Source organism: Budorcas taxicolor, chromosome 17, assembly GCF_023091745.1.
Source record: "Budorcas taxicolor isolate Tak-1 chromosome 17, Takin1.1, whole genome shotgun sequence".
NCBI classification, from domain to species: domain Eukaryota; kingdom Metazoa; phylum Chordata; class Mammalia; order Artiodactyla; family Bovidae; genus Budorcas; species Budorcas taxicolor.
Window position 1 is genome coordinate 44,670,568 of NC_068926.1, and position 22,001 is coordinate 44,692,568.

The window sequence follows — 22,001 nt, forward strand, 5'->3', positions numbered from 1 at the left end:
GTTAGAGGCAGGTCAGTCACTGGGTCCAGCCCATACTCAGGAGAGAGTTATACAGGGCATGAACAACTGGAGTTGGGGTCAATGGGGTCATTTTAGAAAACTACCCCAGGGTCAACCCCACTGTTGATTAGGTAAATGCAAAATCAAATATTTAGATACCACATCACAGCAAAAAAAATGATTGTGGTGACATCAAGCATTAACACGTGGGGAAATAGGATCTTGTCTGTGTTTCTTGTGGGAGTGTGAGCACAAGGTCTTCAGGCAGCACGTGAAAGGATGGTTGTTGAACCCAGTTTCTGGTTCTGAAAGAGTGGGAATGAACCATTCTTCATTTTAGAATATTATAGATAGGTCAGTTGGTTTATATGCATAATAGAGTTAGAATGAATGGACAGTGTCCACGCGTATCAACAGGGATCAATCGCAAAAATGTATCATTGAGTAAAGAAAGGAAGTCACAGTATGTGTACCATGTGCCTCTATTCATATAAAACTGCAGCTTAAAGGAACAGTTTATGGGTAAAATGTGCAGGGAGTGATAGACACTTGGGGGCTGGGCTTGAGAAAGAGGGATCCTTTACCTATGTTTTACAATATTTCCTATAAAAAGGAGAGGGTTCTAGAGCAAACACAAAAAAATATAACATTCACTTTGTAATGGTGGTACCCAAGTGACCTTTTCTTTCTGACCTTTTCACTGTTAAAAGTTTAAAAACAGATTAGTCTGGGACTTCCCTGGTGGTCCAGTGGCTCAGACTCTGTGCTCCCAATGCAGGGGGCCCGGATTCCACCCCCGGTCAGGAAATTAGATTCCACATGCCACAACTAAGACCTGGCATAGCCAAATAAATGGATTTTTAAAATATTAAAAGAATAGGTTAGTCTATAAATGTGTTCAAGTATTTTACCTTATTTAGGAGTTCACTTTTGGTGGGTTTCTAGAAGGGAGATTTATTGAGAGAGAGCTATTTTAAGTCTCCTTTGGATCTTTGCAGGTGGGCATGGCCCAAACTTCAGAAGGTACCCAAAGCCTTGGCTCCCCCGACATGGAGGACTTCGGCCTCACAAAGCCACTTCACTCGGCAGTGCCCATTGCTACCAAGAGAAAGCGTATCCACTGTGAGAGGCAAGAGGGGTCGCAGGACCTGGAGCTGATAATGCCCTGGCAGGAGGTTTTGGGGCAGCCTCCGGCACTCGGAACCACCCAGGCAAGAATTCTTAGGGAGTCTGGAGTAGCTGGTGGGAGAGGGGAGCAGTGATGCTGGTCAGGCCTGACCTGTGACAAGCCATCTCCCTCTGGGGTCTGCTGAGCAGTGCGGGGGCCTAGAAATGGGGCTTGACCCCTGAGGAAGTTGGTAGGATGTGCCCAGATCTTCCAGAGCTTGGGAGCTCCAAGGTTTAGTTGCTGTGGAAGAATGTTTCTGTTTTACTGCGTGCTCAGCTCTGTTTGCCATCTCCTCCTCTTGACTTGTCCCAGGAAGAGTGGCTGGTCTGGCTCCAGTTCCACAAGAAGAAGTGGCGGCTGCAGGCTCAACAGCGCCTTGCTCACAAGAAGAGGCGGCATCTGGAAGGGGCAGAGGGTGCACCAAGGCCTGGGGCCATCCGAGAGGGGCCCTCCACAGGACTGGGGGGCTTCTTTCGAAGAACGGCTCGCAGCATTCTGGACCTTCCATGGCAGATTGTGCAGGTGCAGACAGTGATCAGAGAAAGGGCAGGAGCATGGCTGATGGGAAGGGCTATTTGACCAGCTCACGATCCTGGGGACCTGGTCTGGAATGGGGCAGAAGGGACGGGGCTTTACCTGTGTGCCTCTGTAAAGGAGCTGGTTCTGGAGGCCGCCTGGGAGATGGCCTGTGCACAGGCATTGAGTGCTTTCTGTGACAGGGTGGGACATGGAGTGCTATACGATCTGTGTTTCCTTTTCAGATCAGTGAGACCAGCCAGGCTGGCTTGTTCAGGGTATGGGCTGTCATCGGCAGTGACCTGTACTGCATCAAGCTGAACATTCCCCGGGTGTTCTACGTGAACCAGCGGGTGGCCAAAGCGGAGGAGGGCCCTTCCTATCGGAAGGTACGGGGGGCAGCTCTTGTTTCTGATCACTGAGGTCAGCTGCCTGCTCAGCCTCTGAGGTTGCCTCCACTATGGCAAAGGCCGCATACAGATTCAAGCTTTGCAGATACAAAGACCATGTGAGCTTTGTGACCTTGAGCAAGGTGTTCTGGTGCCTCCATCTCTCCTGAGAACCTTCTTAGGATGCTGCAGAAGTTAAGTGAAATGATGCTGTGGAGCACCGAGTGAATGCTCAGTGAGGAAGCTGCGGGTATCATTGTCCTGGGGGACCATCTCTTGTATCTGTTGTCCATGTAGCAGGGAAAGGACTAGGTGGACGTTTGTCAGAGGCTGCAGGCTCTGTCTCCATAGGTTCTTCTGATGTGAACAGCTTTATTGGGGTATAATTCATATGCCATACAGCTCACTATACGACTCAGTGGCTTTTAGTGTATTCACAGAGTTATGCAGCCATCTCCCCTGTCAATCTTAGAACATTTTCATCACCCCACAAAGAAACCCCAGCCCCTTAGCAGCCTTTCCCCTCTCCCAGCCCTCAGTAAGCACTGGTCCACATTCTGCCTCTAGGTTAGCCTGCCGTGGACATTTCACATATGTGGAATCCTACAGCAGGTGGTCCTCCTCTCAGCTGGGGCATCCTCAGAGGCTCCTGCCCGGTGTCTCCATCTGAGCTCCCAGTTAGCTCTGCCCAGGGATATTTACTAAGCAAATGAGCACATTCCTTGGCTGGTACTAAAATTCAGTGAACGGGGTGACATCTAATTGAGGAGATGAGACTAGAGTATTTGTAACTGGCAGCTAGACAGAGGATGCTTCTGGAAAAGGTGAAATCCAGTTCCGACCAGAAGATTCAGCAGAATGTGGATCCTGGAAGAGGACAGGGAAGGAGTGGGCAACAGAGAACAGATGATCTAGGATTCTGTAGCTTTCTTAGATGTGTGTGATGTAAGTGAGGAGGAGAACATCCTTCCTTTAAAGGTGTTTTCCCCTTGGGGCACCCTGCTCCTCCCTCCTCGCTGAGGTACCCATACTCTGGCTGGACAGGGGTTCCATTCCTAGTCTTCTGTCCGGGAAAACATAGCTTCTCTCTGGGTTTTTGCTTCCTGCACCCTTCGGTTACACCCAGGAGAGAACAGAGGAAAATGTAGCAGGAGCACCTGCCCCTCACAGTCTGGGAACTTGTCTGCTTTTCAGAAGCCTCAGGCAGCTTCTTGAAGCCAGGCCCAGACCTTTTAATTTACTGATAGGGAGAAATGGGCTGTAGAACTTTACTCTATGGTTGTGTGCAGACATCCTAGGACTGTTTAAACAATGCACGTATGTGTGTAAGAGTGTGTGCACGTGTGCTTGCCTGTGCGTTGTTGCAGACGTTACCACTTAGCTCAGTTGCGGGGTAAGGTCACTGTCACATGGTGTCACCAGGTGAATCGAGTCCTTCCTCGCTCCAATATGGTCTACAACCTCTACGAATACTCGGTGCCAGAGGACATGTACCAAGAACACATCAACGAGATCAACACTGAGCTGGCGGCGCCAGACATCGAGGGCGTGTATGAGACTCAGGTGATTGTTTTCCCAGCCGAATGGTGCAAGGATCCACCTAAATGCAATAGAGGGAAACAAACCCAATCGAGGCATGGACAGGCTGGCGACAGCAGTTGGGCCTCTGCCTTCCCCCGTCAGCCCTCACACAGCCCCGTCTGCCCCTCTTCCAGGTTCCGTTAGTGTTTCGGGCCCTGGTGCAGCTGGGCTGCGTGTGTGTGGTCAGTAAACAGCTGGTGAGGCACCTTTCAGGCTGGGAAGCAGAAACCTTCACTCTTGAGCACCTGGAGATGCGCTCCTTGGCCCAGTTCAGCTACCTGGAACCAGGTATGGCGTGTGCCGGCCGCCCTTGCTTGGCCCTACCTCCTGCACATCTCAGGGTGACGGGCCATGTCCTCTTGCAGGGAGCATCCGCCACATCTACCTGTACCACCACGCACAGGGCCACAAGGCTCTCTTTGGCATCTTCGTGCCCTCACAGCGCAAGGCGGCTGTGTTTGTGCTGGATACCGTGAGTTCCGGGCCAGGCCATGGGACAGCCTCGCTGGGGGAGGCGCACAGCCCCGGGCAGGAAGCTCCCACTCCCCCTTCCCTCCCATCACTGCCTTGTTCTTGTGAGAGTGAGAAGTTGATCTGCAGAGGTAGCCCTGCCGCCTGTGTCGCCTCGCAGGGCTGCCCCTCCTTCCCCATGGGAAGACGGCTGACCTGGCCCTTGTTTGTCTAGGTGCGAAGCAACCAGATGCCCAGCCTCAATACCCTGTACTCAACCGAGCACAGCCTCCTGCTAGAGAAAGTGGGCGCTGAGCTCCTGCCCCCACAAAAACACGCTTTTGAAGTTCGTGCTGAAACAGACTTGAAAATCGTCTGCAGAGCCATCCAGCGCTTCCTGTTGACCTACAAAGTGAGTGCCAGCGGGACCCCATGCTGTGAGAGCCCCCTCCCCAGGGCCTGGTTCACCTCACTGCTTCCTTCCCTGCACCCAGGAGGAGCGCCGTGGGCCAACTCTCATTGCTGTTCAGTCCAACTGGGAGCTGAAGAGGCTGGCTGGCGAGATCCCTGTCCTGGAGGAATTCCCTCTGGTGCCTGTCCGCGTGGCTGACAAGATCAGCTACGGGGTCCTGGACTGGCAGCGCCACGGAGCCCGGCGCATGATCCGGCACTACCTCAACCTGGACACGTGTCTGTCACAGGCCTTTGAGATGAGCAGGTGGGCCGAGGGGAGGCCATCTTGGTTGTCACTGACTTCACTGGTCTCTGGGCGCAGGAAGGCATTCCCCAGTCATTTCCAACTCCTGGGATTGACCCCGTTCCCCTGCAGGTACTTCCACATCCCCGTTGGGAATCTGCCTGAGGACATCTCTACCTTTGGCTCCGACCTCTTCTTTGCCCGCCACCTCCAGCGCCACAACCACCTGCTCTGGCTGTCTCCTACATCACGCCCTGACCTGGGTGGGAAGGAGGCTGACGACAACAGGCTTGTCATGGAGTTTGATGACCAAGCCCCTGTGGAGATCAACAGTTCCGGCTGTTACTCCACAGGTGGGAGGGCAGGGCGCACCAGGGACTGCTGTTCCTGCTATTTGTTGCCATTCTGGGCTGGTGGGAGCACTCAGGTGTATTGGGCTGGGAGCTGAACCTGCAGGGGGCCTCTGTGGGTGTGGGCTGTGCAGTCAGCTGCCCTAAGCAGCAGTGATTTTTCTGAGATGGTGCTTGCTGGGATCAGGCTCCATACCCAGGAGGGGTCAGTGCACAAGCGTTGATGTCTGTGTGTAGTGTGCGTGGAACTGGATATTCAGAACCTGGCCGTCAACACCATCCTGCAGTCTCACCACGTCAATGATATGGAGGGGGCCGACAGCATTGGCATCAGCTTCGATGTGATCCAGCAGGCCTCCCTAGAGGACATGATCACAGGCAATCAGGCCGCCAGTGCCCCTGCCAGCTACGACGAGACAGCCCTCTGCTCCAACACCTTCAGGTACCCAGGGGCTTGCCGCTGTGAGAACATCACCTGCCCTTTGGTTCTTCTTGTACCCTCAGCTCTCCAAAGGCAGAACAAGTTTGCCTCTAGAAGGAGCAGTAGAAATCCTTTTATCCTCTGTCCTTGTTTTGGAAACTGAGAGCTAAGTCAGTATCAGTGGGGCTTCCCTCTGCCCGGTCAGAAACCAGCACAGGGCCAGACTCCTTTCTTTGCTCACGAGTGGCACTCACAAATGCCGCCCTCCAGGTACCAGCGACAGTTCCAGGTGCTGCCTTCTGGCCCGCTTCCTATGGCTGGAGGTGTGCCTGCAAGAAGTCACCAGTTTACTTGGGGTGTGGGTGCTCACCGAGCATCTGCTGTGGGGTGCACAGCAGGATATGAACATGGGTAAAGCCACACAGAAAGTGGTGCGAGTTGCAAGGCATGGGTATCGGGAGAGAAGTGCAGTGGTGGCACGGGCAGGGAGCACGTGCTCTCATAGCCCCACTAGGCAAGATGGCTGTCACCCATTGTAGAAATGAGGAAACTGAGGCCCAGGCTTGTGGTCATAGTGCAGCTGAGGGGAAAGGTTGGTGTTCAAGAGCAAGTCTTGTGGTTCCAGAACTGTTTTCTACAACTGCCACCCTGTAGCCTTCTCACAGAAAGAGAACAGAACTGGAGGGAGGGGACTTCAGGCCAGGGGACTTGCGGAAAGAAAGCCTCAGCAGCCAAAATGCACGTGGTGTAGTCAGGGCCAAGGACTGTTTGGGCAGAGAAGCAGCCAGTTCAGTCCTGAGAGGTGGTGCAATCAGACTCCAGGTGACAGAACCATCACACTGGCTTTGTGATGCTGTTTGTAGAGTCATCTGGGGCGATTTAACCAGGGGCAGTTGTGACGAAGCAGTCCTTTAGGACCCTGACTGGCACAAGGGAGAGGGGGCCCTTGAGGTCTCTGCTGTGAGTCTCTTGGTTCTCACAGCAGTGAGGTGCCTCCTTGAAGGGCACCCGCATCTTCTCAGCTCTGTCCTGGCTCTGTTGGAAAAGCCAGAAAGGTGGTGTTGAGTCGGGGGTGTGGATGAGTTACAGAGGGGTGAGGAATGGAGCCTGGACAGTGAGAAGAGAGGGTGCAGAGGTGACAGCAGAACGGTGAGGAGCTGGTGCCAGCGACAGTGGGGGCACCCTCTGAACCCCTCCTGCAGGATCCTGAAGAGCATGGTGGTGGGCTGGGTAAAGGAGATCACGCAGTACCGCAATGTCTACGCCGACAACCAGGTGATGCACTTCTACCGCTGGCTCCGGTCGCCGTCCTCACTGCTGCACGACCCTGCCCTGCACCGCACGCTGCACAGCATGATGAAGAAGCTCTTCCTTCAGTGAGTGCCGCCAGTGGCTTTCTCCCCAAACCAGAAAGATGGCTAGTCAGCACCTCCGGATCAAGAGTCCCCTTCTGGGCTAGTGGTCCATAGCGATCAGATGGGGCCCGTGAAGAGCTTAGTTGCCGTCAAGCTTCCAGAGACATGCCATACGGTGCAGAGTCTCTGCTGCTTTTTTATAAGTCATTGCACACTGTGCTTACCATTCTGCACCTCGCTTGCCTTCGTTAACAGTAGGTCTTGTAGAGCCATGTGTGGATGTACCACACTAATGGATGTTTCGGCTGCTTCCATAACTTTTGTTGTCACAGAACCAACCAAGGATTGGTCTTACGCACGAGGTCATGTAAACATGTCTAGAATAATCTCCAGGAAGTAACACTGCTGCAGGTCTGATGGATATTTTCAGATAAATTGAGAGAGGTAAATGCTAAGTTGAATCAATATTGTCAGCTCCCTGTAAAGGTTGTACAGTTGGTTGTACTACCAACTCTTAGGAACCAGATTGGGAATGCGTGTCCCCATGCCAAGCCCCACCAAAAACCTGATGGGATAAAATGCTCTCTTGATATTGCCTTAATTTGCAGTCCTAATTATGAATGAAATTGGACTTCCTTTGACCATTTTTCTGTACTTTTGTGTTTTTCTCATTGATCTGTATGAGCTCTTTCTAGATAAAAAGTAACCATTTTTCTGTGATATGAGTTGCAGATTTTTTCCTCTCTTTGTCTATGATTTTGTCTGTGGTAGGGTTTGGCCATGCAGACCTCTTTGTTCTTTGTTACTTCTGGGTTCTAGGTATATGTTCTGCTTCGGGACCATTAACTGTTTTCTCTGTGGTGTCTTGACCTTTGATTCTGAACTTGGTCTGCAGGCTCATCGCTGAGTTCAGGCGCCTGGGGTCATCAGTCGTCTATGCCAACTTCAACCGCATCATCCTCTGCACCAAGAAGCGGCGGGTGGAGGACGCCCTGGCCTACGTGGAGTACATCACCAACAGGTGTCAGCATCCCTGTCCCCTTCGTTCGCTCGTGTTCTCATCTGCTCCATTTGCCTGCTGCTGACAGACTTCCTTAACAAACCTTGTAGTGTGGCTCTGTTGGTAACAAATCCTCTCTGCCTTTGGGTATCTGAAAAAGCCTTTATTTCACCTTTGTTTTGGAAAGATACTTTTGCTGGGCATAGAATTGCAGATGGATATGTAGATATGATTTTATTTTTATTTATTTATTTATTTTGGCTGTGCTGGGTCTTCATTGCCGCCTGGGCTTTTCTCTAGTTGCAGAGAGGGGCACTGCTCTCTGGTTGTGGTGCACCGGCTTCTCATTGCAGTGGTTTCTCTTGTTGTGGAGCAGGCTCTAGGGTGCACCAGCTTCAGTAGTTGTGGCTCATGGGCTCAGTAATTGCGGCTATCAGGCTCTAAACCACAAGCTCAGTAGCTATGGTACACGGGCCTTGTTGCTCTGCAGTGTGTGGGATCTTACCGACCAGGGATGAAACCCATGTCTCCTGTGTTGTCTGTCGGATTCCTTACCACTGAGCTACCAGGGAAGCCCCTAGATAGATATTTTTTGGAAGTCGTTTTTTCCTCTTTGTGTTTCTTTTTGGATAAGTTTCTGTTGTTTTATCTTTTAAGTTCACTGACCTTCTGGAGTGTTTTATCTGCCATTAATCCCATCCAGTATATTTTTCATTTTGGACATGACAGTTTTCATCTCTGGAAGCTTGATTTGGGTCTCCTACATTTCTAGAGTCTTCTTAACATGTTCAGTCTTCCTTCTAGTTTTTTTTAACACATGAAATACAATTACAATAACTGTACAATTATAACTGTTCTAATGTTCTTTTCTGCTCATTATAATATCTATGTCAACTCTGATTTGTTTTCAACTGATAGATTCTTCTCATTTGTTGTGTTTCTCTGCTTCTTTGCACACCTGGTGATATAGGACTGGATGCCAGACGTTAAGAACCTTGGCTTGTCTGTTAGCTACTTTTGCATTTCTGTAAATATTGTTGAGCTTTATGTTACTTGAAAACAATTTGGTCCTTTTAGGTATTTATTGAGATTTATAGTCAGAGCCAGAGCAATGTTTAGTCTAGGGCTCATTATTACCTCTGTTGAAGCAAGATTTCTGTGAGCACAGCCCCACATGCCCCTGTGTATGAGGCTGTGACACTGGCGGGAGCAGGTGCTCGAGGCTGGTGTGATTTTCTCACACACGAGTGTGGTCTGTGCTCTGCTAAGTGCTGGAGGACGAGCCACAGTACTCCTGGGGTTCCCTCTGCAGCTCTCACCTGTCATTCTCTCAGCACTGCTCCGTTTCCCCCTCCTGGTGAACTCAGCTGTCTCCTCAGTATCGTGTTTATCATCATCTTCCCTAGGAAGCTTGAGAGATAATAAAATGTGAATCCACCTTAAATTCATTTTTTTTTATTTGTTTTTGAAATTTTTGTTTTATATTGGAGTGTAGCCAATTAACAATATTGTGATAGTTTCAGGTAGATAGCAAAGAGACTCAGCCATACATATACATGTATCCATTCTCCCCCAAACTCGCCTCCCATGCAGGCTGCCACAGAACATTGAACAGAATTCTCTGTGCTATACAGTAGGTCCTTGTTGGTTATCCATTTTAAATATAGTAGTGTGTACATGTCTCTCCCAACCAAGCTCCCTAACTTCCCTTCTCCCAGCTCTTAGGCCCAGCAACCATAAGTTGGTTCTGTTAAGTCTGTGAGTCTGTCACTGTTTTGCAAATAAGTTCATTTGCATCATTTCTTTTTAGATTCTGCATATAACAGATGTCATATGATATTTCTCCTTCTCTCACATACTTCCCTCATCATGACAATCTCTAGGTCCATTCATGTTCCTGTAAATGGCATTATTTCATTCTCTTTATGGCTGAGTAATATTCCATTGTCTGTATGTACCACATCTTTATCCATTCCTCTGTTGATGGATGGACATTTAGGTTGCTTCCATGTCTTGGCTGTTGTAAACAGTGCTGCAATGAACATTGGTTGCATGTGTTCTTTAGAACCATGTTTTCTCTGGCTATATGCCCAGGAGTGAGATTGCAGGATTATATGGTAACTCCATTTTTAGTGTTTTAAGGAACCTCCATACTGTTCTCCATAGTGGCCACACCAATCATTTTCCCTAGAAGGCCTGAGGGATGATAAAATGTGAATCCACTTTAAATTCATTTTTAAATAAGTAGAGGGTGAATAGATAATAAAAAAAGGAAAGTAGAGTAAAAGGGGAAGACTACTGATTTCATTTAAGCGATTCTGTCTTGTTTCTTTTTAGCATCCACTCTAAAGAGATCTTCCATTCTTTGACAATTTCCTTTTCTCGATGCTGGGAGTTTCTTCTCTGGATGGATCCCTCTAATTATGGTGGAATCAAAGGAACTGTTCCGTCTAGGATTCACTGTGGACAGGTAAGAGGTAACCAGTCTTGGAGAGCTGAGGCTGGAATCTGAAGCAACTTGAAGGGTCCACGTTGTCCCTTCAGTGCACACTTGATGGTCACAAGCCGAGTTCCAGGCACGGTTCTAGGCCCCAGTCATGCAGCAGTAAGCATCATGAAGTCTATAAGAGAAAGGATCATGAACAAGCAGACAAGTAGATGTATACGGCAGTGTCGACAACAGTAAGGGCTCAGGGTAGACAAAGCTGGTAGGCAGAGAGTCCTGGGGCAGGGGCCAATGTGGATGGGGGGTCTAGGAGTCCTCCGAGGAGGTGATGGGACCGAGATGTGAAGCTGCCTGAGTTATGGCACAGGCAGGGTCAGTGGTCACAGATGTGGACAAAGAGCTGGCTGGGACCAGGCCACTTGGGCCCTAGGGCTGTGATGGAGACTTGGCTTTTATTGACGGAGAGATTCTGAATGGGCAAGTGTCAGGGCCTGACTTCCACTTGGGTCCTGAGTGGACATTACTGCAGGATGTCAAGGTCTAAGTGGAGCCCAGTTAGTGTCGGCCCAGAGAAGGATGCAGGGCAAGGTAGAGTCAGGGAGAATGACCCAGGTGGGTATTGAAGAGGGTGTGGACAGGCCAGTGGGTTAATGCTTGGGACACAGGGGTGATGTCTGAGCATGTAGGTTGTGTGTGAGGGAGCTGTGTCTGGGTGTGTAAACCCCAATGGACGGGGCAAGAGAGCAAGTGTGAGGAGAAGGGAGCTGTGTTTATCTGGGGCACGTGGTGTTTGCTGCCCCTGTTGTTTGCTTAATGTGCACAGGTGGAGACGCAGGGGTCGGGTAGTGACTGTGTGTCTTGGGTAGGGGGCCGTGAAACTTGGGGTCATCTGTGAGCCTGGCAGTTGGGGCTGGTGAGATCACCTGGGGGTAAGTATGAGTTGAGAGGACAGCTCCCCCAGGGCAGGTCCCCATGGAGGAAGCTACCAGTGGGTGGGGCCTCAGGTGCCAAAAGGAGAGCACCCCCAGAAGGAAGTCACCATCTGCTGAGAGGAGACCAGAAGGAAAGGCTACCCTTGGTGCTAGGATTGGGAGGTTCACTGAGACCACATGCAAGGGAAGGAAGTGCAGGTCATGTAGACGAATAGGGGAAGGCAGGAGTGGTTGCTGCTCTTAATAAGGATGGTGGCTGTCAGAGTTCAGATGTTGAAATGAAAGGTGCTGTATAGAAAGGGGACCTTAGTCGGGGGGTGGCAGGGGGCGTCCACCAGAACTAGATCTTTGGTAGAACTGATAGCTTACCATGTCAGATTCGTGATCTCCAAAGAGGATTTAGTTTTGGAACCAGGGACCAGGCTTGATCACTCAAGAGCTTTTGTGTAGCAGAGTTCAATTAAAGTGAAAAAGGGACAGAGAAAGCTTCTGACATAGACATCAGAAGGGGACGGAGAGTGCCCCCCTCACTAGTCTTAGCAAGGGAGCTATATACATTATTACAGTAAAGGGTCTTACCAGACCCACTCCCTCAGTATAAGATAATAGGATTAGAACTGACAATAGAGAGGTCTTACCAGACCCACTCCCACAGCATATGTCTAAAGATAACAAGATTAGTCAGAAGGCTCTTGTTAAGGAGCAAGATACATTGTTATATTGACTGAGACAAAGCAGTGTAGAGAAAATTGTTTGTCCTTTGCTCCTTGAGAGCCCCAGACCCCTTTCTCCTTGAGGGTCCTGGACTCCTTATCAACCTACCTAAGAAGCAGTTTTCAAAACGCAGCCGTCCCAGGAAGAGATCCGAAACTCAACAAGAGAGGTTGTCACCCAGGAAGCACCCTTGATTCTTCCCTTGCTGAGAAGTGGGAATTGAATAATTTTAAAGTGAATCCTGTGAAACAGCAAATGAAAGTAACAGGCAGCAGCTTACTGAGAATGTACCAGGCTCATTCTGTACATGACCTTGTTCTTGGAGCCATCCTGCAGGAATCTCTCTTGGGCTCAGGCGCTGGAACAACTAGGTGAACAGGACACGAGACAGACTGGGACACTCCCCACCAGGCGGTGCCAATGTGGGCAGACGTTACTGGGATTGTCTTTGTGTCAAAGCAGGACTCCCCAGAAGAGGGCAGAGCAGAGCGGGGGGAACCTGAGGAGGAGGAGGACGAGGAGGACGAGGAGGAGAAGGAGGATGAGGGAGACGCACAGGAACTGGATGTCGAGGACTTGCTGGAAAACAACTGGAACATCCTGCAGTTCCTGCCCCAGGCAGCCTCCTGCCAGAGCTACTTCCTCATGATCGTTTCAGGTGAGTGGTCCACACTCACCATCACATCTGAGTCACGCGGTGGGAATAATGTGGCCCTGGTGGGAGCATGCCCAGCGTGCGTGCCCTGGCTGCATAGCACTGTGAGAGGCAGAAAGAAGACCCTCGGGCTCTGCCCAGGCCCCAGACCTCACAGAACCCCACGGTGAGGAAGGCTGCCCTGGGGCATCACAAAGGCTTCATAGTCCCGCCCCCGACATTGTGCATGTACACTTACAGTGACTAAAGGAGATCCCATGTAGAGGAGTTTAGAAACTCCTAAATCAACTGCCCCACTGGCTGGTCTCTGAGGCTCAACTTCCAGTGTGAGAAACCCCTATATTTCATTTGGGGCTAAAGGCATTCAGTTCAGTTAAGTTGCTCAGTCGTGTCCATCTCTTTGCGACCCCATGAACTGCAGCACGCCAGGCCTCCTTGTCTGTCACCAACTCCCGGAGTTCACTCAGATTCACGTCCATCGAGTCAGTGATGCCATCCAGCCATCCCCTGTCGTCCCCTTCTCCTCCTGCCCCCAATCCCTCCCAGCATCAGAGTCTTTTCCAATGAGTCAACTGTTCTCATGAGGTGGCCAAAGTACTGGAGTTTCAGCTTTAGCATCATTCCTTCCAAAGAAATCCCAGGGCTGATCTCCATCAGAATGGACTGGTTGGATCTCCTTGCAGTCCAAGGGACTCTCAAGAGTCTCCTCCAACACCACTGTTCAAAAGCATCAATTCTTCGGCACTCAGCCTTCTTCACAGTCCAGCTCTCACATCCATACATGACCACAGGAAAAACCATAGCCTTGACTAGACGGACCTTAGTCGGCAAAGTAATGTCTCTGCTTTTGAATATGCTATCTAGGTTGGTCATAACTTTTCTTCCAAGGAGTAAGTAAGTGTCTTTTAATTTCATGGCTGCAGTCACCATCTGCAGTGATTTTGGAGCCCCAAAAAATAAAGTCTGACACTGTTTCCACTGTTTCCCCATCTATTTCCCATGAAGTGATGGGACCGGATGCCATGATCTTAGTGGTCATTATTAACACCACACGGTAAATTAACTATACTCCAATCAAAATTTAAAAAAAGAAATAAAAGTTTAGTGTTTCCAAACCAAGTTATTTAGGTTGATGTGAAAAAGAAATGAGAAGTTAAGCACCCATTGTAATTCAGAACTAATCATTAGAATAGAACAGTTGGTGAAGAGCATCATAAATTATCAGCAGACATAGATACAGGTACGTCTATGTATACAGCGACAGAGGGAGTTCTGTTTATGATTATTTTATCCCCTGTCAATTTATATTTGAGTTCTTTGCCTTCTCAAGTTCTCTTTTGGAACGAGTGGACCCGTGGAGTTTTTGGAGAAGTGTGTTGACCCCGAGAGGCAAGGTGAGCCCTCTTTTTCACCAGTTGGTGTGAAGGTTGGTACTTGCTGCCTCAGCTATGCAGCAGTCTCTCTAAGCATGAACAGGGGCATCAGTGAGTGCTCTGATTGTTCCCATTTGTCTAATTGATTCTGGCTCATCTCAGTGCAGCAAATAGAATCATCACCAATAATGACATTTCAGCCTCGTCTGGCTAGCAGCGGGACCAGCCACAGGGTACCCCCGGATTCTGGGATGTGTGAGGCGTCGCCGACTCTCTTGGCCTGTGGCCTGAGCCTGCCCTCTCTCTGCAGCATACATCGTGGCCGTGTACCACAGCATGAAGGAGGAACTGAGGCGCAGCACCCCAGGGAGCACCCCCGTGAGGAGGAGGGGAGCCAGCCAGCTCTCCCAGGAGGCCCAGGGGGAGGCCGGAGCCCTTCCTGGTGAGCACCCTTGCTGTGTGAGGCCACCAGTGTGTGCTTCTCAGGGTCCCCATCTCCTTCCCTTGGTGTCCTGTTGCCGTGCGAGGTAGGGAGCAGGCGCCATGTTGCTTCTCTTCGCAGGAATGATCACCTTCTCACAAGATTATGTGGCAAACGAACTCACTCAGAACTTCTTCACCATCACGCAGAAGATTCAGAAGAAAGTCACAGGCTCTCGGAACTCTACTGAGCCCTCAGAAATGTTTCCTGTCCTCCCCGGTTCTCACCTGCTGCTTAATAACCCTGCTCTGGAATTCATCAAATACGTGTGCAAGGTGAGGACACTCCCACTGATGTGTGTACAAGTCACTCCTCTATTCCACAAACACCCACTGCACCCAGTCTGTGCAGTCACTATGGGAAAGACCCCTGTCCTCACAAAGCTCACAATCCCCTGGAGGGCACAGGTGAGCTCAGAGAGCACAGGTGCCAAGGGGTGAGTTCAGGGCAGGGGCAGGTGAGAAAGGACCTCTGGTGGGTCCTGGGCTGAGACCACAAGGACCGGGAGGCCCTGGCAGTGGGTGGATCTGATGGAAGAATGAAGTCCAGGCAGAGAGGATACCGAGCCCCTGGGAGGAGGGGTGACAGGGCAGTGCTGGTGAAAGGTGAGCAGAGGGACGGCAGAGCCAGCTTATGGGTCACGTGAGGTCGGTGGGCCAGACCAGGAGCTGGACAGGGCACCCACAGCATCCAGGCTGCTGTGGAACCTAAGAGAGCTTGCCCGGATGCTGAATGCCTTCTGGGAAAGGTAGGCTGATTCAAACTAGGGATAATGTTACCAGATAAGGACCTGGCAGGCGTCCCCTTACAGAGGACTTTACTGTCCATTAAGTTACCTCCCAGCACTCTGTGTTTCACAGTGATCAAGTGACTCTCATGGTGGTTAAGAAATGGCTTAATATAACACTTTAACTCCTTGGTAGACTTCAGAATTTTTAAGTTCTATTTTTATTAAAGTATAATTTACATACAGTGAAATTCACCATTTTTAGAGTGCATTTCATGGGGCAGCCAGTCACATACTCACCACCACAGTCAGGATACAGAGTCGTACATCATCCTCCAAAGTTCCCCACCCCTGGTACGTGCTGATCTGTCTGTCTCTATGTTTGTTTTTTATTTTTAAAATTGTATGTATTATGGCTGTGTTGAGTCTTCATCACTCTTTGGGCTTTCTCGAGTTGAGGTGAGCAGGGGCTATTCTTCATTGCGGTGCAAAGGCTTCTCTTTATGGCAGCTTCTCTCATTGCAGAACATAGGCTCTAGAGCACACAGCCTTCAGTACTTGTGGCCCGAAGGCTCAGCTGTTGTAGCTTCTGGGCTCTAGAGCACAGGCTCGGTAGTTGTGGCTTACGGGCTTCCTGCTCTTCAGCATGTGGGATCTTCCCGAATCAGGGATTGAACCCGTGTCTACTACATTGGCAGGCAGATTCTTTACCACTGAGCCACCAGGGAAGCCCCCATGTCCCTATGTTTATTTACTTTTAAAATTTTTCTCTGTGAAGTGCAGTTTGTGTTTTCACATATGGATATGTGAACTGGCCACCACCAGCAAAGTACAGAACGTTCTCCACTCCTGAGAGTTTTTCCATGTGCTTCCCCTTGGAACTCAGCCTCTCCTCTCGCCTGCATCCCTAGAACTACCGATCTGTCTTCTGTCCCTGCGTTGAAACCTCTTCCAGAATGCCACATGAGTGGAGTGGTTGGTCATGTGGCCTTCTAGGTCTGATTTCCTTCACTGAGCAAAATGCACCTGGGGTTCCTGCGTGTCGGCGCTTGTTCCTTTCCATTGCTGAGTAGTGCTCCTTTGTATGGGAGGACCATAGCTCCCCGATTAAAGGACATTCAGATTGTTTGCGCTTACGGGTGACTGTCAATGAAGCCACTATAAACATTCTCATATAGGTTTTTGTGTGAACATAAGTTTCATTTCTCTCGAGTAAAAACCCAGCAGGGGAATTGCTGGGTCATATCGTGTTTTGTATGGTGGCTCTGTTTTGCATTCTCATCGGTGGTGAGTGACTGTAGTCCAGCTGCTCCACACCCCACTGGAACTTTGTTCATTTTCAAGGTTTAATCTGTCCAAATAGATGTGTAGTGGTATATCATCATGTTTTTAACTTGCATTTCCCTATTACTACTTGGGCTTCCCTGATAGCTCAGTTGGTAAAGAATCTGCCTGCAATGCAGGAGACCCTGGTTCGATTCCTGGGTCAGGAATATCTGCTGGAGAAGGGATAGGCTACCCACTCCAGTATTCTTGGGCTTCCCTTGTGGCTCAGCTGGTAAAGGATCCACCTGCAATGTGGGAAACCTGGGTTTGATCCCTGGGTTGGGAAGACCCCCTGGAGAAGGTCTCAAAGAGTCACTCACAACTGAGTGACTAACACTTTCATATTTATGCATAAGCATATCCAATTATTCCAGCACTATTTATTAAAAATTACCCTTTCTAATTATGTTTGTGTTTTTTCAAAGCTTAACTGGCTGTATATGTATATGCATCTGTTTCTGGGTTTATATGTCTCTCTATTCTAAAACACCACACTGTCTTAATTTCTGTAACTTTATCAATAAGTTTTAAAACCAGGTAGTGTGAATGCTTTATCTTTATTCTTTTTTTCAAATTATTTTGACTTAATTTGCCTTTCCTTACGAATTTCAAATCAGTATATCAATTTCCATTAAAAAAAAAAAACCTCTGTAGACTGTTGAAGGGACACCCTGAAGCAGGTTGAGAAAGTTTCTTGGTGCCTTGATAATGGTCATTTCCTGAGAGTGAGTTTGTTTTTCGGCCGCATCTTGTGGCATGTGGTACTTAGTTCCCAGACCAGGGATCCAGTCTGTGCCCCCTGCAGTGGAAGCAGAGTCTTTTTCTTTTTTATGGATTTTTAAATTTTTTATTTGTTTTTTAATTGAAGGATAATTGCTTTACAGAATTTTGTTATTTTCTGTCAAACCTCAACATGAATCAGCCATACATATGTCCCCTCCATCTTGAACCTCCCTCCCATCTCCCTCCTCATCCCTCCCCTCTAGGTTGATACAGAGCCCCTGTTTGAGTTCCCTGAACCATAAAGCAAATTCCCATTGGCTATCTATTTTACATATGGTAACGTAAGTTTCCATGTTACTCTCTCCATACATCTCACCCACTCCTCCCCTTTCCAGTTGTCCATAAGTCTGTTCTCTGTGTCTTTCTTCATTGCTGCCCTGCAGAGAAATTCTTTGGAACCATCTTTTTAGATCCATATATATGCATTACTGCTGCTACTGCTAAGTTGCTTCAGTCATGTCTGACTCTGCGACCCCATAGACAGCAGCCCACATTAGTATACAATATTTATCTTTCTCTTTCTAACTTAATTCACTCTGTATAATAGGCTCTAGGTTCATCCACCTCATTAGAACTGACTCAAATGTGTTCCTTTTTATGGCTGAGTGATATTCCATTGTGTATTTGTACCACAACTTCTTTATGCATTCATCTGTTGATGGACAGTTAGGTTGCTTCCATGTTCTACCTTTTGTAAATAGTGCTGCGATTGGGGTACATGTGTCTTTTTTCAATTTTGATTTCCTCAGGGTGTATGCCTAGGAGTGGGATTGCTGGGTCATATGGTGATTTTATTCCTAGTTTTTTTTAAGGAATCTCCATACCATCTTCCATAGTGGCTGTATCAATTTACATTCCCACCAACAGTGCAAGAGGGTTCCCTTTTCTCCACACCCTCTCCAGCATTTATTGTTTGTAGACTCTTTGACGATGGCCATTCTAACCAGTGTGAGGTCATATCTCATTGTAGTTTTGATTTGCGTTCTCTAGTAATGAGTGATGTTGAGCATCTTTTCATGTTGTATGTCTTCTTTGGAGAAATGTCTATTTAGGTCTTTTTGCCACTTTTTGATTGGGTTGTTTTTCTGGTATTGAGTTCTATAAGCTGCTTGTATATTTTGGAAATTAATCCTTTGTCAGTTGTTTCATTTGCTATTTTCTCCCATTTGGAGGGTTCTTTTCACCTTGTTTATAGTTTCCTTTGCTGTGCAAAAGCTTTTAATTAGGTCCCCCTTGTTTACTTTTGCTTTTATTTCCATTACTCTAGGAGGTGGATCATAGAGGATCCTACTTTATGTCATTGAGTATTTTGCCTGTTTTCCTGTAAGAGTTTTATAGTTTCTGGTCTTATATGTAGGTCTTTAATCCATTTTGAGTTTACCTTTGTGTATGTTGTTAGAAAGTGTTTTAATTTCATTCTTTTACATGCAGCTTTCCAGTTTTCTTAACACCACTTATTGAAAAGGCTATCTTTGCCTCAATGTATATTCTTGCCTCCTTTGTCAAAAATAAGGTACCCAGAGGGGCATGGGTTTATTTTTGGACTTCCTGTTTTGTTCCATTGGTCTATATTTCTGTTTTTGGAACCACAGAGTCTTAACCACTGGACCCCCAAAGAAGTCCCATCCTGAGAGTTTTAATCAAGGATGGTTGCTGAATTTTGTTAAGGACTTTTTCTCCCTCAGTTGAAATGATCATATTGGCTTTTGTTTGTTAGTCTGTTGATATGGTGAATTGCACTGATTTTCTAGTGTTGATCCAGCCTTGCATTCTGGGGGTAAGTCCCACTTGGTCAAAATATCAGTGGGCTCAATTTGCTCTTATTTTGTTGAGGATATTTGAGTCTGTGCACATGAGAATCAGTAGTTACCTTACACAGTCTTTGTCTGGTGTTGGTACCTGGATGATGCTGGCCTTCCAAGTGAAGTTAGCAGTGTTCTCCCTCTTATGTTTTCTGGAAGATACTGTCTGTAGAACAGTATTACTTCTTCCTTCATGTTTGGTAAATTCACTTTCATTTTTTTGTCTCTTAATTAAGTCCAGTGTTCTCCCTATGTAAGTGATGTGTATAATGTATATATATTTTAAACAATACTTCCCAATAGGCCACTGATCCTCATTATAAATATACTTTCAAATTCACCCACTTTGCTTCACATTGACCATAAACACTCCCCTCAGAGACATGTTTTCTAAGTGGTGTTTGGTTCTGTGTTCTTGGCATTGTGCTAGGCTAGGACAGGAGCTTTAGGGCTGGGAGAGGCCTGGGGAAGATGTCGGTCCTGTCCTCTCATTTACAGACAGGAAGCTTGATGACTCCCTATGGCTCTGCCAGCACCACGGTGGGAGCCGGACCTCCCGTGTCCACACCGCGGGCTCTAACACACATGTGTGCTACAGGGACTTTTCTGGGCTGGCCTGGAAATCCCTCCACCATGGAAGGCTGAAGTTAGCCCCTTTGCATTTGAGATGGTAAAGCTCTGGTGAACTTGGGGCTACCTGTCATTGAGGAAGAAGGAGTCCCTAGGGGTGACAGATAGAGCATGCTTTGGTGTGTCCCAGACACCCCAAGGCCTGGGGGCAGCGCCTCCACACCTGTGACCCTAACTTGGGGAATCACTGGTGGGCAGGAGGCACTTCTTATCTCTGATGCTTCTAACAGGAAAAGGAAGAGTTGAGATACTTCTGAGAAACTATAGCTTAAAGAACTGGCTGCGGGGTTTTCTGGTCCAGACAGCTGCAGGGAGGGCTGGGAGCTGTCCCTGACATGGTCTCTGTTCTCGGCAGGTCCTGTCTCTGGACACCAACGTCACAAACCAGGTGAACAAGCTAAACCGAGACCTGCTGCGCCTGGTAGACGTAGGCGAGTTTTCAGAGGAGGCCCAGTTCCGAGACCCCTGCCGTTCCTACGTGCTCCCTGAGGTCATCTGCCACAACTGTAACTTCTGCCGGGACCTGGACCTGTGCAAAGACCCCTCCTTCTCTCAGGTGGGCCGACCCCCTCAGGCCCCTTGCTGGTACAGTCAGAATATCCAGGCCTCAGCGGATCGGGGGTTCCTGCAGGGCCCCCAACCAACTCTAATGTGAATTAGAAACAAGCACCCTTTTTCAGGCCACTCAGCTGCCACATGCCAGAACCTTGTCCTGGTAATCACATGGGTGATGACAGTGGAGATGAGTGTGCCCTGGAGCTGTGACCGTGGTGCACACTTCTCGAGAATCCCTCTGTCCCTTCTCAGCACTGGGGACCAAGGAAGGTGACCTGGCCCTTTCCTTGTCTGTCCAGGATGGGACCGTGCTGCCTCAGTGGCTCTGCTCCAACTGTCAGGCTGCCTATGACTCATCAGTCATTGAGATGGCCCTGGTGGAAGCCCTACAGAAGAAGCTGATGGCCTTTACCCTGCAGGACCTGGTGAGCAGCGGGCCTAGTGCTGGGTCTGCGACCAGTCTGACCACCCCTCCAGTAGGTGGAAGCCTCATCAGTAAGCAGTTCGCATCCATAGGAGATGAGAGGTGTGCGCAAGTCTCAAGTTGTAGCCTGATCCTCCGAGGTGATACCTCTTGGGTCAGGCCTCATCCACAGGCCCAGCTGACTTTCTTACAGCATCTGTTGGGCACCTACAGGGGCCGATTGCTGGCTTCATGGACCTTTATTCTAGGAGAGAGAGACAAACAGTAAACAAGACAAGCAAGTAATGGTCAGAGTAAAGAACTGACAGGCAGTGTGTGTGTGAAAGAGGGAAGCTTTCAGCCTTCAGTGGGGGAGTGAAGACCCAAGGGAGGTGTTGGGGTTCAGGCAGGGAACAGCTGGTGCCTGGTGTGATGGATAGGGGACCGCAGACTCAGAGTCAAAGGGAGGTATCCACAGGGAGGGTGTTGGGAAGCAATTGGCATGTTTGGATAAAGCCCATATCAAGTCTCAGATTTTATTTGTAATTGAGGTGAAAAGCCTGTCTGGTGCCAAGTGACTAGCCGGCTCTGGCCTGGGGCGGGGAGGCTGTGACGGGGCCGCTTCTCCTTGCAGGTCTGCCTGAAGTGCCGGGGTGTGAAGGAGACCAACATGGCCATGTACTGCAGCTGTGCGGGGGGCTTCTCCCTCACCATCCACACTAAGGTGGGGGCTCCCGTGGACAGCCAACCCTGCCGCCCACCCCTCTCCTCCTTCCCCCACCCTGGGCCATTTGTCCTCTCTGAGCCTTGGCCTTGCCTCCCTGTGCCTTCTCTGGGACTAGGTCTCACTATGACTGGTCATTTCTGTAGGTCTTCATGGAACAGATCGGAATCTTCCGGAACATCGCCCAGCACTATGGCATGTCGTACCTCAGGGAGACCCTGGATTGGCTGCAGCTTCAGAACCCCCAAGTGGGCCATTAGCAGTCTGGGCAGTGTCCCTGTTCTCTGCTCCTGTGTCCCACACCCAAGACGGGCACCCAGGAGGGCGGCCCTCGGGGAGCAGGTCACACAGCCCAGAAGCGTGCACCAGTCAGAGCAAGAAGTGGCTTCACTTCCCGGCTCTCTGGGGTTCCCTGCCTCGAGCAGGGCGGCCTTCTTCAGGCCCAGGAAGCGTCTCTAGCGAGGGGGTCCCAGGGCTGGTTTCTCACTGGATGAACACACTCTGCTGCTGCTGCCCGGCCCCT

General features: G+C 49.3%; 1 protein-coding gene across 1 annotated transcript in view; it reads left to right on the plus strand.

Annotated features, from left to right (window-relative positions):
- POLE (DNA polymerase epsilon, catalytic subunit) overlaps positions 1–21,738 on the plus strand; it is a 54,867-nt gene extending 33,129 nt beyond the window's left edge. Inside the window, exons 30-49 of the mRNA XM_052654834.1 lie at positions 999–1,211; positions 1,481–1,690; positions 1,930–2,073; positions 3,496–3,636; positions 3,789–3,942; positions 4,020–4,126; positions 4,340–4,516; positions 4,599–4,822; positions 4,934–5,154; positions 5,389–5,593; positions 6,775–6,948; positions 7,823–7,948; positions 10,265–10,397; positions 12,482–12,677; positions 14,358–14,489; positions 14,610–14,803; positions 20,152–20,352; positions 20,651–20,776; positions 21,389–21,478; positions 21,625–21,738. Of these exons, the coding sequence (XP_052510794.1) occupies positions 999–1,211; positions 1,481–1,690; positions 1,930–2,073; positions 3,496–3,636; positions 3,789–3,942; positions 4,020–4,126; positions 4,340–4,516; positions 4,599–4,822; positions 4,934–5,154; positions 5,389–5,593; positions 6,775–6,948; positions 7,823–7,948; positions 10,265–10,397; positions 12,482–12,677; positions 14,358–14,489; positions 14,610–14,803; positions 20,152–20,352; positions 20,651–20,776; positions 21,389–21,478; positions 21,625–21,738 (3,282 nt within the window). The remainder of the gene's footprint in view (positions 1–998; positions 1,212–1,480; positions 1,691–1,929; positions 2,074–3,495; positions 3,637–3,788; positions 3,943–4,019; positions 4,127–4,339; positions 4,517–4,598; positions 4,823–4,933; positions 5,155–5,388; positions 5,594–6,774; positions 6,949–7,822; positions 7,949–10,264; positions 10,398–12,481; positions 12,678–14,357; positions 14,490–14,609; positions 14,804–20,151; positions 20,353–20,650; positions 20,777–21,388; positions 21,479–21,624) is intronic.
- The last annotated feature ends 263 nt before the right edge of the window (positions 21,739–22,001 follow it).